This window comes from Stegodyphus dumicola, chromosome 10, assembly GCF_044657685.1.
Source record: "Stegodyphus dumicola isolate Sdum_Otavi_A_Nest chromosome 10, ASM4465768v1".
NCBI lineage: Eukaryota > Metazoa > Arthropoda > Arachnida > Araneae > Eresidae > Stegodyphus > Stegodyphus dumicola.
Genome location: NC_140777.1, coordinates 42,075,840 through 42,094,450, shown reverse-complemented (window position 1 = coordinate 42,094,450; position 18,611 = coordinate 42,075,840). Strand labels below are relative to the sequence as shown.

General features: G+C 33.9%; 1 protein-coding gene across 1 annotated transcript in view; it reads right to left on the bottom strand.

Annotated features, from left to right (window-relative positions):
* Nt5c (5' nucleotidase C) overlaps window positions 1-18,611 on the bottom strand; it is a 188,640-nt gene that overhangs the window by 161,642 nt on the left and 8,387 nt on the right. The window contains exon 2 of the mRNA XM_085824897.1: window positions 8,204-8,379. Within this exon, the coding sequence (XP_085681023.1) occupies window positions 8,204-8,379 (176 nt within the window). The remainder of the gene's footprint in view (window positions 1-8,203; window positions 8,380-18,611) is intronic.

Below are 18,611 nucleotides of genomic sequence, written 5' to 3'. Positions count from 1 at the left end.
CGGCTATTGATAAAAACGAAAGTAGAATCTGAATCTAAATGGTACTATGCAACATTGTTGCTTTGTGCTCTCTTATATTCACTATGTGTTTTAGTCTACAAATTCTATAAGAAAAGCATTAATATATCTATAATCCACTCAAAGCTAGGTTAAGTTCAATATACGAGGGCTATCCAGAAAGTAGATTACGTTTAGGAATAAAAAAATAAACAAAGTATAGGAAACAAATTTTATTATATACAGATGAAAGCCACACTCAAATACTACTTTTCTACATAGTCACCATACAAATTAAGGCATTTATCGTAGCGATGTACGAGCTTGGAAATTCCTTCGTCGAAAAATTCGGCCGCCTGCGCCTTCAACCACTTCGTTACCTCTTCTTGCAGCTGTGCGTCGTCATCAAAACGCTGCATAGCCAGCCACTTCTTCATTGCTGGGAATAGGTGGAAGTCGCTCGGTGCCAGGTCGGGACTGTACGGCGGATGAGGAAACAACTCCCACTTAAAAGATTCAAGAACTTTACGAGTGACATTTGCCGTGTGGGGCCGGGCGTTGTCGTGAATCAACAAGATCTTAGAGCTCAACATTCCTCTGCGCTTGTTTTGAATTGCTCTTCTGAGTTTTTGGAGAGTTTGGCAATACCTTTGAGAGTTTATTGTAGTGCCTCTTTCCAGGAAGTCCACCAAAATTACACCTTTTCTGTCCCAAAAAACAGTCGCCATCATCTTCCTTGCCGACATTGTTTGCATGCATTTCTTGGGTTTTGGGGGAGAACTTGTGTGCCCCCACTGCATTGATTGCAATTTCGTTTCACAGTTCACATGTTTCACCCATGTTTCGTCACCAGTAACGATGCGATCGAGTAAAGAGTCACCATCCTTATGGTAAGCGTCTAAAAAGTTCAACGCTGCAGCCATTCGCTGATTTTTGTGGTCCTCTGTCAAGATTTTTGGAATCCATCTTGCACAAAACTTGTGGTAACCAAGCTTTTCGCTGATGATTTCGTGCAACAAACTTCGCGAAATTTGTGGAAAACTCAAAGAAAGTTCCGTTATTGTGAAATTTCGATTTTCACGGACTTTAGCATCGACTTTTTCGAGAAGTTCGGCGGTCACTATGCTGGGTCTCCCACTTCGACCTTCGTCGTGAACATTGGTTCGGCCATTTTGAAATCTTATGACCCACTGACGCACTCCACCTTCAGTGATAATGTTGTCCCCATACACTTCACGAAGCTGCCGATAGATTTCTATCGGTTTACAGTTTTTTGCAGTCAGAAACCTTATTACTGAGCGCACCTCGCAGCTCGCGGGATTTTCAATTAACGCAGACATTTCAAACCGTCACAGTATCTGAACGGAGCACAGCATGAACCTCTCACTAGCACGGCTAGATGCAGACTGAGCTGCGCAACGCTCTGACCCCAAGATGGCCGCGCTAGCCCTGCCCCTAGCGGACACAGACGGAAACGTAATCTACTTCCTGGATGGCCCTCGTATTTGTATACCATATACAGTCAATCAATTAATGAATGTACACATAAAAAAATTCCACAAATCAAGGGCATGTCTTAATATGCCATTCTCATCTAGCATCTAGTTTTCAACTCAGGTGGGGGTGCTCCTATCATGGTATGACATCACAATTCTCTACAACTGATAACTACTTGAAAGTAACAGATGCAGTTATTAAAAAAGTTTTACTTTTTAATCTGACTATTTAAATAACAAGGCATTTAATTCATGAAATATCCAATTAAAAACATTAAATATTTTTACAGAACTACATTATGCATTCTTTCACTTTTAAAATACACAGAAGATATATATAATGTTCCCATGTAGCCTAAATGCATATGCATCTAATATTCCAGGTTCAGGTTTATGTGAACACAGCAAAGCCTCAATAGCAATCTGCCTAAGGGGAGGGATGCCTTTGTGGAGGACTTTCTAAGGAAAACTGGCACATATACACATTATGCATTTAGTATTCCATACAATGTTTTTCTCTTGCCCCTGGGGCATCTCTAATCTTAGTCTCAACTGATAAACCAAACTAAACTTTCAAACAGCTCTTTTGGATGAACATTAAAATCTGTACCCTTTCAAATTAAAAAATTTTTTTAAAAATCTGTTCTGTATACTTTACACATGCTTGCTAATAAAGCATGTGAAGTGTCCCCATTCTTAATTTCCCTTCATTAATTATATTAAATACAATAAATTGAAGAAACAATCACTTATTAGCATAAATCAGTATGAATAATACTCTGGCTCTTGTCTATTCACTCAGCATACATCTCAAACTGAAACATTCTACACTGAAATATCATTGATTTTACCTCTTAAATAATTTATATCCCTTATACCTGGGATGGGCAGACTTTTTTGGCCGTAACCAAAAATCTAAAAAAAAAAAAAAAATATAGAAGTATTACTATTTAATTAAGTTAATGAGATGAATGAAATTGCAATTTTTAAAAGTTCCTTATACTGAGGTTTGAAGCGAAATGTACCGATTCTTAGGAATGAGGCTAAATGAGCATCTATCAGTCAACTTCTGAAATAATTCTTTCTAAGGTTCATGGTTGAAAACACTTCTTCACATATATAAGATGAAGCAAATATTAGCACTGATTTTCATGATAGACGTGAGATATTAAATTTCGGAAACTTGCTTTCAATAATAATTTGTAAAACATTCAATATTGGCATATTTGGAAACAACTGCTTTAAATGATTGATAGATTGCAACTCAATTAATTCAAGCTGCAAATCTGACTTCACTGCTTCACAATTTACATTGAAAGACATAGTAAAAATATCCAATTCCGTTTGGATCCAAAATCTTGAAATCTGCTTTCGAACTCAAAATGCAGTTTTTTTCAAGCCATCTTCATAATTATGCTTCTCTTCATTTACTGAGGGTATTGAATTTAACCTTGGGAAATGAGACCAGTCATTCATAGCTAGCTGCCCAGCAAACAGACCAAGTTTTAGTTTAAAATCTTTGAGATGAACCCAGATATTGTTAATAAATTGATTTTTCTCTTGCATCTTGACATTCAAGTTGCTCATGTGACAAAAAGATCTGTGAAAAATGCAAAGTCTGAAAGCCCTTCAGTATTTTCTAACATTTCACACTCCTCGGAACATCGTTTCTCACGAAAGACGACATTCTGTCATTCTTTCAAGCTGCCAAACTCGCTTGAAAACACATCCTGCACTAAGCCACTTTACTTTCATGTAATCAGATTATTCAGATTGCACAGACTAAAGAAAATCTCAAAATTGCCTGTGATCAAGCCCATGAAGATCAAATAATATTTACAAGCTTCACGACTGCATCAAGCATGGGTTTCATATTCAATGCAGATTTACATACAGCATCTTGATGTATACCACAATGTAGAAAAACAACATTGTTCCTGGGATAGTTTTGATTAAAGTTCAAGAAATCCAGATTTTTTTTCCTGTCATATTTGGTGCTCCATCAGTCATATTATTGCATATATTTGTTATAGGCACTTTCAAAGTTAAAAGCCCTTCCTGAAATTCATGAAAAATATATCCCGATGTAGTTCCCTTTAAAGAATGCATGTGTTCTTTAAAGGGAACTAGAACGAAACTTAGCAAAAGCATGACTTGGGATATTACAGGTCCTCGGTAATTTCCAAGTTCTCATCAACATCTCTTCTAAATAATACTAATTGAGCAGTACCATTTATATAAGTGCTTTCATCCACAGCTATGGAGCAAAATTTAAACTGGCCAATCTTTGACTCTAATTGTGATGTCAAATTTTTATCGATGTCTTCGATTCTAGAAGTCACCGCTTTTTGAGATAAGCTTACAGTCTCAAAATTACTTTTCTTGTATGGACATAACAAACTTGCATAAAAAAGCATAACAAACTTGGAGCATGCATTGTTTAATGAACTCCCCAACATTTAGAGCTTTATTATTTTTTACCAATATTGTATGCTATAAGTAACTTGCACGTGTAGTTGCTTCTTGGATTCTATTTACCCTCTTGGAAAAATTTCATCAGTCTGATAATTTTTTACAAAGACTTTCTGCATTTTGCTTTCTTTCATAATCAAACATTGTTTCGTAATTGGAATTCTTATGCTTAGATGTGAAATGACAGGAAATTCTATATTCTTTGAAGACTACTACAGCTTCATTGCAGATGAGACAAAAGTTTACCTTTTACAACTAAAAAAAAAAAAAAAAAAAAGACATTTCCAGGTCACTTCATTATTAAAAGCACGGCACTCAACAACATTTTTAGTAGCCATTTTGGGGTTGAACTATTTTAGAAATATCTCAAACAAGCACTAGCTAAACTATACTTTTAATACTTTTACAACTAGTATTCACAATGATGCTATATGTCCACAATTTTTCCATATGCAATCAATAATATTATATTATGATATATAATAAGAATCGAAATATGGAAAAAACCTTGCATGTCTTTTCAGAAAAAGTCCGATTAGAAACGCGATTAGAAAAACAAAAAGAAAAGTTACATCCCGTAACAGCTACCAAGTTATTAACAAGCAATTTGGCTTTCATATCGAAACATTGTACCTTTTGTGGAAAGGATTCACATGCAAGCACAGATTGTTTATACAGAAAAGGTTTACCATACGAAAACAAGAAATCACTTATAATTAAAAACGAAATTTGTTTCTGGTGCTTGAAATCTGGTCATATTTCTTCTCGATGTTTATCAGAGGTAAAGTGCAGCATATGTGGCAGCAAAAGAAATTTGGAAATAATGTGTTACTCAGACAAAAAATAGTAGAGTGATAATGCCATAATTATTGAAATAAAGGACGTTTGTCAGAACACAGTTCTTTCGAATAATAATTGTTCAAGTGAAGTTTATCTTCAAACTTTGATAGTGTATATTACAGAAAACAATATAAAATACCTTGTCTGAATAATTATAGACATGGGCAGCCAAACAAGTTATGTGTCTAAATTTGTTGCTCACCACTTGAAATTAAAGAAGATAGGAGAAATATCAGTAAACCATGGTTTATTTGGAGGAATTACACACACAGAAAAGAACCAAAAATATCGTGTTAAATTCGCAAACATAGATGGAAGCTTTAATTGTAAATTAGAAGTTTTAGACGAAAATAAAATTTGTGCTTCTATTCCTAAACTGAATGATTCGAATTGCTTAAACCAGCGGTCGGCAAACTTATTAGCCAAAGAGCCAATATGAACATTACAATTTTTTAAAAAATTGAGAGCCAAATCTGCTTGTTTAGTAAACTTTTATTACACTAAATAAAAGTAAATTTAATACTTAATAAGTATTTATTAATGCGAACAATGTGCTTGCATCTCCTTGGAAAGCTTGAGTAAGTCAGGTTTGTATGTTGTTTTTAATTTTAGGTATGATTCCAAGTTCTCATCAATAAGACAACTTCTCAGTTTACTCTTGATAATTAATGTTCATGCTTGAAAGAGATTGTTTGCATATATATGTAGAACCAAAAAGGGAAAACTTTTTTGCGAGCTTTTCCAGCTGATCGTAAGAGTCAGGAATACTATTCCAAGCGTTGAAAATGATCATGTCTTCCTTCTCCAGGTCATTCAAAGCAGACCACTTGTGTTGTGAACTAAGATCACATTTTTTCTTCTCCAATATTTCCAATTCAATACAAAGACGTTCAAATTTAGAGCGCCATATCTCCTTGTTTTTTAAATCCAGCAATTATATTTCAAAGCTACCAATGTCAGTTTCAAAAGGAAAAATTTCAGCTCAGTTATCGTAGTATTAAGAGGATTTTTGACAAATGCTAAAGTTGCTCTGCTGTTTTTAAATTTCTGAAACCTGCTGAGAAATGCTTCCCTCATATTTAAAATTATTGTTTTAAAATGGTGTTTATAAATAGAGGAATTATTTTCTTGGGCAGGCTCGGAAAGTGAACAATGTTTCCCTTTCAAAATCCAGTGCAAAAATGGACAATTTGTTTTTGAATGTTATTACTTCTTCTAACATAAAAAAAAAAAAAAAAAAAAAAAAAAATTAAGTTTCCTTTCCCTTGTAGTTTACTATTAAACTGATTTAGATGAGACGTAATGTCTACCATGAAATAAAAGTTTTGGATCCACTGATCATCTGTTAGTTCTGGATAGTGAACGCCCTTCTCAAAGAGAAATGCTTTAATTTTCAAAAAAAGGGACGCGAAACATTTTAAAACATTCCCTCATGATAACCAACGTACCTTGTTATGAAGCAGAAGTACTCACTCTCCATTTCAAATAAAAATTCTTTGAATTGGCGATGATCAAGAGCTTTAGCTAAAATGAAGTTGATAATGGTAATCACTAATTTTATAACTTTACAAATTTCTTCCGGAAATGTTTGCGCACAAAGCGCTTCTTGGTGAATGATACAATGGTAAACAAGTATCTCATGATTAATTTTTTCTTTCAAAATAGCAACAACCCCTTTTCTTACGCCGGTCATACTTTTGGCCCCATCTATTGAAATAAGACACATTAAAAATTAAACAAACATTAAAAAATCAACTTTTTAATAAGAGAGGACAACGGCAGACATGGTAAATAAGACAAAACTGTTCACACTGCAACTGCTGCTCTGTGATGCCAATTTGTACTTTCACTTCTTTATAAAAAGTATGCATGCGCATGCCAGTAGCTTGTACATGGTTTATGTTTACGTTTACGAAAACTAATAAAATTAAACTCTATGTTTGTTACGTATTTTTACAACAATATAAAATTTTAATTACCCATCTATCTCTTCAATCAAACAAAAAATTATACATGTTCTTGATTTATAGAAGAATTTTAATTTATCAAAATAAGATGTAATTTTTTTCTTACCAAGTTTTTTTTAAATGAAAATATTATTGCACCTTCCTTGGATATTTGTACCAGAGCCGCAGTTAAGGAGCCAAAGAGACGCATGCGGCTCTGGAGCCGCACTTTGCCGACCACTGGCTTAAACCAATTAAAATATCTTGGTATTTTAATAAGGGATACAGCTCTAAATGATAAAACTATATGAAATACGTTATGTTGTCTATATGATATGTTGTCTGTATGAAAATAATTCAGGTGAAATCCATTTACTCATTGGAGCTGACTGTGTGGGAGAATTAACGGTGAACATAAAGCATCTTTCAGGAGGCTTAGTTGTAAAAAATTTTTAAACTGGTTCTGTACTGTGGAAAGCTTGCATAATTAAATAGTTCTCTTTCACTCAAAAAAAACTTAACTATTAAATGCTCTATACTACTGCTGTTTCATATAAATTTTAAAATCAGTTGTGTAATGTATTTTGATTTACATTTTTTATTTTTGTTTCATATACACAAATGTGTGTACGAATATGCTAGAGAACACACAAATATATATTGATTTAAACTTGCTTATGCACTGTAAAAGAGAGAATTTAATATGAAATTCTTTTGTGCATAGCCAGTTTGCAATATTAATTAATGATCATTTTATTAACGTGTAATGTATTTTGTTAGTGACCATATTACTATTAATGTGCAGATACAAAAATACAGTCACGAGAAAAATATGTGTATCCGAAACAAAGCGATTATTCTTAGCACAAAAGTCATAACTGAGCATACTTAGTTTTTGACAAGCATAATTAGCTCAATTTATAAATTTTCTGATGGGTTATTCATGTCATTTTTAATAGTAATGAAAATAATGCAAACTCCAACTTCAACTAATTAAAATCTTGAAATCTTTGTAACACATGTTTAACCGAAATGCATTCACAGCCCATATAAAATTACTTTGGGGGCTGCATGCACTCCAAGGGCCGCTAAACAGAGATCACTGATATAAGTGCACTGAAAGCTACAATGATCTAATGCTGGCAGATCCAGCATTCTACAAAAGTGAACTTGCCAATATACTTTTAGGCTTTATACTTTTAGTTTTAATAGAATATTTTCTGCCTGGATTGTAATAAAAGTAATTATTTTCAATTTTTTAAAGATGACACAGATCAATTAAGAGATAATACCAAATGTATACTAGCAAAATGAAGAACAAAAAATATTCAAAACAGAATTTACTCAATATACATCCAAGAAACTTAATGCTTAACATATAATATGAAAAGGAAATATGACATTTATTTTAGCAGAGATTTAACTTGAAACATACAGTAGACTATAACTTACTTTAAATTTATTAATCAACCAGTCTCTTCCTAAATCATATATCAGGTAATGGAGAGACTCTTTGTAAACAGCCAGGGTGTAATCATAATCAAAGCCATATACACTGATATCTGATAGATCCAATTCATTGTTTGCAAATACACCAAAGGGATTTACATCAGGAGGAGGAAGTTCAGCTAAAATTAAGAAAATATATGTAACAATAGAATTTTGATAAATGATTTCATACAGATAAAAGAAAACTGGTACACAGATACTTCATAGTAATAAGCAATCTTACACACTTTCTTGAAACAATTCTTTATTTTAGAAACTTTTCACTTGAAACATTATGCCTGTTCTGTAGCACAATGATGTACTTCATAAAATCAGACAAATTGTAGGAAAAAGGCTACTAGATATATTACATAGAAAAAATCTCATGTGGACACTGTATGACTTCCTTGTACAGCCTATTAAATCATACACTTTTTTTGCTGCATTTCATTTAAACTTATTTCCACGAATTTCATTAGAGATATGTTTCTCATTCAATTCTTACTTGGCGGCAAGGCAAAAATACATAAAAACTCAAAACATCTTCATTAAAAACTAAAAACAAAAACGCCAAATACAGCCAAAACAGTTAAAAAAAATTTTTTTTTACAGTTAAAATTAGTTTCTACACAAAAACAAGCAATTCAGCCAGGCTGATTTTTCGACGCTCAAAACCGAAAGTTAACTATTGCTCCCACTCAACAAAAAACACACTGAAGGTCCAAAAACTGATTTAATTCACTATTCTGCTAAGTTTCAAATATACACAAATAGCCGCTCAGTTAGGCTTAGTTGCACTTAAACAACTTTTAAATTGTTGATAATTCTACAACTATTGCATGCAGATCAACTAAAGGCATAAAAACAGAAACATAAGAATAACACAAGTCAGGGCATAGAAACAGGGAATGTAATTCAATCATTTTTAATGCAAAAAATGCACAATTTACCAACATATAAAAATAAGAACTGAGCTCAATGAGCCGGATAACAAAGTGGGAATATATATGTGCGTGTGTGCATGCACATGTTTAGTGTCACAAATTGCAATGATAAAGGGAGGTACACACAACTAGATACTACAGTCCAATATACAAAATTCCAATGCTCTGAGGCAACTCATTTTTAAGTTATTAAAATATGAGAATTTTCATACATACATCAGACGCCATGAAAAAATCTCTTCCGAATACAAATTAAATCCAATTTTTAATCTAATTGGTAAAAAAAGGACCTCTAATTCTGTCTGTATATACAGTTATCCCGTAAAAACATCATTCAGATGAATTTGTGAGTGATCAAAATGGATGTTTCCGTTGAAATATGATACTCAAAATTTTCTGCAATTGCAATACTTCTTTACTTCATACAAGGAAGTATATATGACAAAACAAGTAATTTTTTTTTTAAATTTTAGGACATGTGATGAATTGGTTTGAAATCGAAACAAAACAAAAAAATTAGATTGCAGGGCATAAGATTTTTTATTTTTTAATGAAAACTTAAGCAATCTTTTATACATATGTGTATAAGATAGGCTAAAGGTCTGAATCCAATTCTAGAACAAATATTGGAAACTCAATAGTTCCATCAAATTTTTCTAACTTCTAGTTAGACTGAATTCTAAAAAGAACTAAAAAGAACAAAAAACTTAATTATCAATTTTTACATGGTCATGTGTCCAGGAAGGGAAGCATGAAGAAATTGAATAGATGGATTTGCAGTACCATCTTGTCGCAAGATCCACAAATTACTCAACACATGAAGAACTTTCTCCACATTTATAGTGCAATGCAAAGGGGCAGCAAGGTTGGTTGGTTGGAATATTTTGGCACAAAACCCATGGGGGTTATGTTGCACCAGACAAAAGGTTGTGTATTTCCAAAACTTACGAAAATAGAGATAAAAACACATGCACCATTCAGTGCATGCTCACAAGTGGAAATTTAAGAAAATGTTGCATATAGGTATGAAATAGCAAGCAATAAGATCAAACACATAAAATTCTTTTATGGAAAACCAGGACATGAAAACCACGAAATACAGATATAAAAATCTGTAGTTAAAAGATACATTTTGATGATATGAATAAAACTAGATACGGGTTAAATCTTCTGAAACCCATATTGGATTCAGAGCATTCAAATAACATGGTAAAACTTTGCAGCTTTCAAAAAGTTAAAAATGTTAAAATGTGGTTCTTTACCAACTTAATCTTTTGCTGAAATCTCACAAGTATTAAAATAAAAATTTCGAAAGCGATTAAAATTTGGGCAATCAATTAAAATGTTACAGTAAATGTAAACAGTAAAAAAGTAAAATGTAAACAGTTAAAAAGTGCTGCATTCAGCACATACTGGTTCAGCTTCGCCCATCAATAGGTATCTGTATGTTAGCCTTGCATGACCGATTCTCAATCAGGTCAGAAGGTCCTGCTCCTTTCGGTTTAGGGAACATTTCCAATGTTCTATTTTAGGTTTTATATTTCATAATTTATTGGTTAACTGCACATCCAAAGCTTTTGCCATTTCATCAGAATTTCGCTCCCAATCAGAGGATTAATATCTGAATAGGGAACAGGTCAGCTCGATGTCTCACAGGCACATTTTGCAGTGATATCTGGCAGTTCATTTCCTTTTATACCAACACGGCTTGGTACCCAGCAATAAAAGATCCGGTAACCTTTGGCCTTGAAGCTACTATTGAGATTCAGCACTTCTACAATTAACGGATTTGTGTTATTCACATACGATTCGAGAGCTTTTAGCACACTAAGCGAGTCTGTGTAAATAATGAAATTTTTCCTAAGCTGTTTACTTATGAAAGATACAGCTAATATCAAAGAAACAATCTCTGCAGTAAAGATGGTATAAGCGAGAAAGGTTTTTTCCCTCAATAGTATTCTCGCACATGAAGGCAGAGCCGACATGATCCTGGGACTTCGATCCATCTGCATATACAACATAGTCATTGTAAGCCTGTCTACGTTCACAGAAAATCTGCTTGTACACGACATCACTGGTGCTAACTTTAGCTAAGCCGGAAAATATGTTAAGAAGCGCAATGTGAACATCTTTCCAAGGAGGCATTTCCAAATACTTTACTGCTGAGAATACGGCAAAGCACACTAAGGCTATCTGCCTAAGGGGATAGATGCCTTCGTGGAGGACTTTCTAAGGGAAACTGACTCGTATACACATTACACATGGGGAAAACCACGAAAACGCCCATGCAGCCAGCCCGTTTGCGGGATTCAAACCTCGAACCGAACTACCAGTGTTCAGCGATTTTACCGCTCGGCCGCTGGTGGGCCCAGCTGTTGGCTGGATGATCAGGGTGCTAAACAGTCATAAAATAATACTGAAGAGACAATTGCTCGTGTCTCAGCTGAAGGGGTGACTCGAAACATTCTACATACAAACTCTGCAAAGGAGATGTTCTGAAAGCTCCTGAACAAATTCTTAAGGCTTGGTGATGAACAGGATCAAGCTTCATTACCATAGAAGTTCGTAACGATCCATAGGCTACTGATCCGTAATAAAGTTTGAATTGAATAAGAGCTCTGTAAATTCAGAGCATGGAAGTTTTATCTGCTCCCCAAGAGGTATTAATACAGTCAAATACCGAAAATCCGCCAACCTGAAATCCGAGTTGCCTCTCAAAATACAAACATTCAGTTTATTGGTTCCAGAAACCGCAACACTGAGTACGAAACATCGAAGAAAAAATACTTACCGAATAATAAGTCATAACGGAAATACCAAATTATTGACATTATGATAAAAGATTTTTCCCCTCTAATTTGCATCGAGGTAAAAAAGCAGACGATTCACTCAACTCTTCTTTCAAGTTCACGATTCACGTTGTTGTATTTTCTGAGCTTTGTTATTTCATGAGATTATTTAGTGCTGCTTTTCTTTTATCCAGATATTTTGTAGATAAATTAAGAATATTTTCAATTTCAGCCCTTTTTAATACAATTACAGATAAGAAACGCACTCCTGATTTTACTGCTTGCAACGTTGAAAAACGTAAACACATTGCATTGACGGTAATGCAAAAAGTGCAAATTCTGCAAAAGATGAAGACAGGTGCTACTCCTCGATTTATAGCAGAATCGCATGGAATTGCGACACGACTGTGTAAGATATATGGAAAAATAAAGAAAAGCTGCTGCAATTTTACAGCAAAAGTGACTCTAACACCGGAAATCTTTGCATGAGGCAAAATCCGCAAACCTCGATGCAGTGTATATATAATACAATGAATAATACAGTCAAAAGTCGTTAATCCGGACTCGTCGGGACTTCGGCGATTCCGGATTATCGATTTTTCCGGATTATAGATCATCAGTTTAAATCTGGTAAGATGGCATGCAGAAATTATAAAATTAAAAATATGAAACCATAATTAATGAAATAAAGAACAATTATGATCTAAAGAGTATCAAAATTTACAAAAAAAAAAAAAAAAAGGCTTAAAATTTATTTGTTTACTTTATTAAACATTTCTTTCAATGCAAGTTGTTTAAGTTGCTTCGTTTTTTATGCGATAATACATTCTCTTTAATTCTATAAACAGACATAATTTCTTATTCAGTTACAAAGTTCTGCTGTTTAAGTCCTATAATTGCTGTGTCGAGAATACCAACTAATTTGTCAATCAAAATTTTTTCGTTTTCAATAACCTCTGTCACTTTCTTTGCTATCGGAAGCGAATTATAATGACGAGGAATTTGATTTAAATCATATCAAAGATGGAGTACATCGAGATGAAATACTACACTTAGTAAGGAATTATAAGCCAAATAAAATAAAAACATCCGCCCTGAAGATAAGGATAGTGCTGACAGACCAACTTCCAATTCATTGCTCGCGGCTGCGTTAAAGATAAACAAAGTTTAGATAAACAAATGTTAAAGTTTAGATAAACAAAAGATATGCCTTTATCCATTTTTTGCAGCAATTCCACTTTTTGTTTAATGGACTTCGAAACATACTTTCGCTTTGTAGATCCTTTATATATTAGTAAATATATATCAGAAATTCTATTTGACATAATCGAAAGGTAAAGCTTACTTTTATAAAATTGCTTTAACAGTCTGCAAAAAAAAAAAAAAAAAAAAAGAAGAAGAATCCAATTTGAAGATTAAGGAACAACGCAATCTGCAACATTAACTGAATTAGATAATTTTAGCTTAGCTTATACCGTCCGTTATACATTAAACGCGCATTCGTAAATGTGTTTTGCGCAAACACATATTCACAGCCGTAAAGGTCTGCAAAGTCTTTAAAAGCCGTAAAGGTCAACTCAACCCATGCGCAGAAAGTTTGTAGCTTTGAGGTCCAGATTATAGACCATTGCAGATTATGGGTGTCTGAATTAACAACTTTTGACTGTATAATCAATTTATATATGTAATAATAATTTAATGCATATAATAAGTTATTGCAATACCTTATATAATAATTTAATTAAATGTATATAATACGCCTTATTTATTTTGCACTTTTAGTCTGAAAATTACGATTCATCTTTTCTGTCTCGAAATCCGCAAAATCCTAAAATCCGCACAACCTCTGGTCCCATGCTCTGCGGATTTCTGGACTTCTACTGCACTTTCAAAATATTCAATACATTTAAACACTTTTTCTTTAGGTATAATACATGGGAAATTTAATTTCTGCTACTACAGGAACTGGTGAGCCTACTACAGAACTGGTGAGCCTTCTAGGAAGATTTCTGGATCGGGATGAAGACTTAATTTATGGCAGAAGTATACACAAGCTGTCTTTTGATTAAAAAACTTAAATCCATTTTTATTTGACCACATAACTATCCTGTTAATGGCAATCTGGTAGTTGTCTCTCAATACACCGCATATCTGCACCTTGGCAGCCTTATCTGCAAGTCGTCGACATATAACGTACCGGATATGGTTGGAAGTTCCTTCAGAATTTCATTTTATTTTAATATTAAAAAGGGTTACACTTGGTACACAGCCCTGTAGCACTCCTTCTTGGTAAAATGATTTAGACAACACAGAATCCATTTTTACTTGAAAAAGCCTTTCATGAAATACTGAATGAAAATTAGAAGTTTTCCTTGAAAGCCATAATGAAAAAGATCTTGGAGAATTCCATATTTCCATGTCTTGTCATATGCTTTTTCCATGTTGAAAAGAAATGGCACCAAACGGTTCCTCTTAAGAAAGGCATTAAGCACTGCAGTCGCAAGCATAAGCGCATTATTAGTTGTCGATCATGCTTTCCGGAAACGCTTTGCCTTGGAGAACCATTTTCTTCCAAAAAATTAACAAGGAGACTATTTATCATTTTCTCCAGAAGTTTGCATAGGCAACTAATGAGAGCAATAGGAAGATAATTTGAAGGATTCTTTGCATCCTTTCCATGTTTGGCAATGGGGATCACTACAGCATTTTGCCAAGCATTAGGGAAAGAACATTCTTTCTGTATTCTGTTATACAGGAACAGAAGAGATTTTAACGATTCATTGGACAAATGCTTCAACATGACATAGGAAATGCCATCATGGCCAGGGCAGGTTCTACCAGTGCGAGATACTACACTTCACAATTCTAACATGGCAAGATCTTCATTACAAGATTTTGCATCAGGATGGGAAAAGTTGATTTGAATCCTTTCCAAGCACATCTTTGTGGACAAAAACTCTTTTGAGTAGTTGTTACTGCCAGACACAGCAGCAAACATACCACCTAAAACATCAGCTATTTCATCTCTAGAGCTTATCAACCTTTCCATCTTTTTCTAAAACAGAAAAATAATAATCATTATAAAGTCCAGAGGCATTGCGAACTCTTTCCCAAACCCAAACCTGTTTGCTAGACATAGAGGAGGCACCAGTGGACATGTAGGCTGACTATGATTTTCTCCGATTTGCCACCTCACTTTTCTTGCATTCGCCTTAGCTTTTTTAAAGGCCAGAAGATTTGCCTGTATAGGATATCGGCGAAAAATATGCCAAGCTTTCTTTTGTTCTCTTGAAGTTTCATGACAATCAATGTTCCACCAGGATTTAGGAAACTTTGGGAACTTTGTCGAGAACTTCAGAATACAGAGTTCAGCTGCTTGTACAATAGTATCAGAGATCATTTTTGCTGCTGCATTAATTTCCACATCATTTACTATTTCTTCAGTCAGCACAGCACAAGATGCAAAAACATCCCAATCAGCTTTATCGTAAAGCTTTTCAGGTAGGCCATTCTGATTTTACTGCGAGGAGGTGTTGGAACCAGTGGAGAGAAGAGACATTTACACGATGACCAGGCTCACGATGCCCTCAACAGACCAATCGTCGAGAAGAACGTCATGTCATACGACACGCACACGTAGAGCCAACTGCCTCATTGGCCGCTATCCAGACAAAGGCAACAGTTTCATTATGGGCCCGTATGCCTTCCCAAACCATCGCAAGGCACCTGGTTGAAAGACATCTGATATCGCGGCGCCCATTACATGAGCTGCCAATGACACCCACCCACCGACGCCTCAGTTTGAAGTGGTGTTGCGCACAACAGGATTGGACTTTAACGGAATGGAACCAGGTAGTTTTCAGCGATGCATCTAGATTCAATTTGACAATTGCATTCATATGTAGGCCTCAATCCTGCTATACAGTGACACACCGTTCCCACAGTTGGTGTGATAATACGGGGTGCCATTGCTTACGATACACGATCACCCCTAATATTGATCCATGGCACAATAACAGGCCAGTGGTACGTCCATGACATCCTTCAGCCACATGTGTTGCCACTCATGGCAGGGCTCCCAGGAGCCTGTTTTCAACAAGACAATGCTTGGGCACACACAGCACGGATCTCACAAGACTGCCTCTGCCACATTAACACCCTTACCTGGCCTGCTCGATCCCCAGATTTCTCACATATCGAGCATATCTCGGATCATTTGGAACGTCAAGTTGGACAGCCTACAAGATTGGCTGAAATAAAGGTGCATTTACAGCAATTGTGGAACGGGATGTCTAAGAACACCATACAGAACTTGTATGCCTCAAAGCCTGCTCGTATCGCATCGTGCATTTATGTTAGAGGTGATCCAACAGAGTACTAAATCTTCAATTCATGTGTACTTTTTTCTGCAATAAATGATCTTTTTTGCTTTCTCTAATCACTTACTTATATCAAAGTAATACTTACATATGTAAAATTTCATTTCATTCTGACAACTCTTTCTTGGTGCGCAAATTTTTATGAAAATGAGTGCATATATACTTTTGGTATAACCGATTGCTACCAAAAAGGGAGATTCAGAACTGCATGTTATAGCAGTCCTATATACAAAATTGCAGCCTTCTGAGGGTACTCGTTTTTCAGTTATGCGAGATACATACAGACATCATGAAAAGGGTCTCTTCTCAATCCATTTTAAATCAATTTTATAGCCAGTATGGGGAAAAATAGTCCTTTATTCTGACCTTACATACAGATGTCACTCAAAAACATCGTTGTTAAATTACATGTGAAAGCGGTAAAAATTGATATTTCGTTGAAATAAGATACCCGGAATTTTTTGCGATTACAATACTTCGTACAAGGAAGTAAAAATCATTAGAAACAAGGAAGTAAAAATCATTAGAAACAAGGAAGTAAAAATCATTAGACTAAATTTCATATACAAATAGATAACTAATCACTTAAATGATTTAATTTTTAGAAATGTACAACGATCAGGTACTTGGATATACAGATCATTAATAAGATGTTGTAGCACCACTTCATGCAATAAAGCTAAAATTATGTTCTGCAAAAAAAAAGTGAGACAGTTCTGTATCTCCCGTTCTACTGGACCGATTGAAGAAATTCAAACTGTTTTTTCAAGTCTCAAAAGTGCAACTTATTATATGTATTAGACTTATATATAGCATTGTTCTAATATAGGTACTTTGACACAAAATCGGACTTTTTCTAAAAATGACATGCCAATTTTTTCCATATTTTGATTCTACAACTCAAATTATGCCAAACTGCCAAGAAAAATTGCATGAGTAGTTCTTAAAAAAATTAGCTCCCAAAATTTTAGCTCCTCAATGTTAATTGAATTTGATATATATTTATTAATATTTCTTTTCTTTTTTTAATTAAACTTACTTGATTCCTCCACCCAGAATTCGAAATTTAGGCTTGATCCAAATATAATTCACACATTTTTTAATAGTTAATATTAAAATTTGTGTTTTTAAATATTTTTTATAAATTTTTCAAAAAATTTTGTATTATAACTTATAAAATTTTTATCATCTTAAAGTAGATGTATTTCTAGGCACACCTGCAAAAAATTCAAGTTTTTCAATTCAAAATATTCTAAGATATATTTTAATTTACATATTGGAGCATTTTGAAATTTGGTATCTTTTTTTCTTTAGTAATAATTCCACCATACAATAATATGCACTTTGTTAAAATTACTTGAAAGTATTAACAATGACTTTATTTCTGCTTGTCTACAATGAAAAAAGAAAAGGAAAATAGGTTGCTATAAATTAAGAAGTTCGCCAAGTAAATTATTCTTGGTGAAAAGTGAAAAAATACGCGAAGATAAATTTTTGAATTCTCTGTAAATTTTGCACCAAATTTTACAAAATTTAATTTTTAGGCTTAATTCGAGTCAAAGAGTCGAAGTACGGAAACAAATTGGCATATTATTTCAGAAAAAGTCCGATTTTGTGTCAAAATATCTATGTTACAATGATGCTATAAATATGCAGTCAAAAGTCTTTAATCCGGACTCGTCGGGATTTTGGCGATTCTGGATTATCGATTTTTCCGGATTATAGATTATCAGTTTAAATCTGGTAAGATGGCATGCAGAAATTATAAAATTAAAAATATGAAACCGTAATTTATGAAATAAAGAGCAATTATTATCTAAAGGGTATCAAAATTTACAAAAAAAAACTTAATATTTGTTTACTTTATTAAACATTTCTTTCAACGCACGCATGTGTAAAGCATACATTACGCATAGTCGAAATTAGAAAACTGCAACCAGAAAACTATTTGATGTGTACTCATGATATTTATAATGACGAGGAATTTGATTTAAATCATATCAAAGACGGAATACATCGAGATGAAATACTACATTTAGTAAGGAATTATAACCTGAATAAAATAAAAAAAAAAAATCTGCTTTGAAAATAAGGATAGTGCGGACAGATCAACGACGTTCTGTTGAACATATTTTGGTCTGTTCGGACCTTTCTAGGGAGAATATTTATATCAGTCTCCTCTTTCTGCTCAAACTTTCTTAGAGTCAATGGTCTTTTCGACCTTGTCAGAATCTGGAGAAAAAGCAATAACAACAAGCAA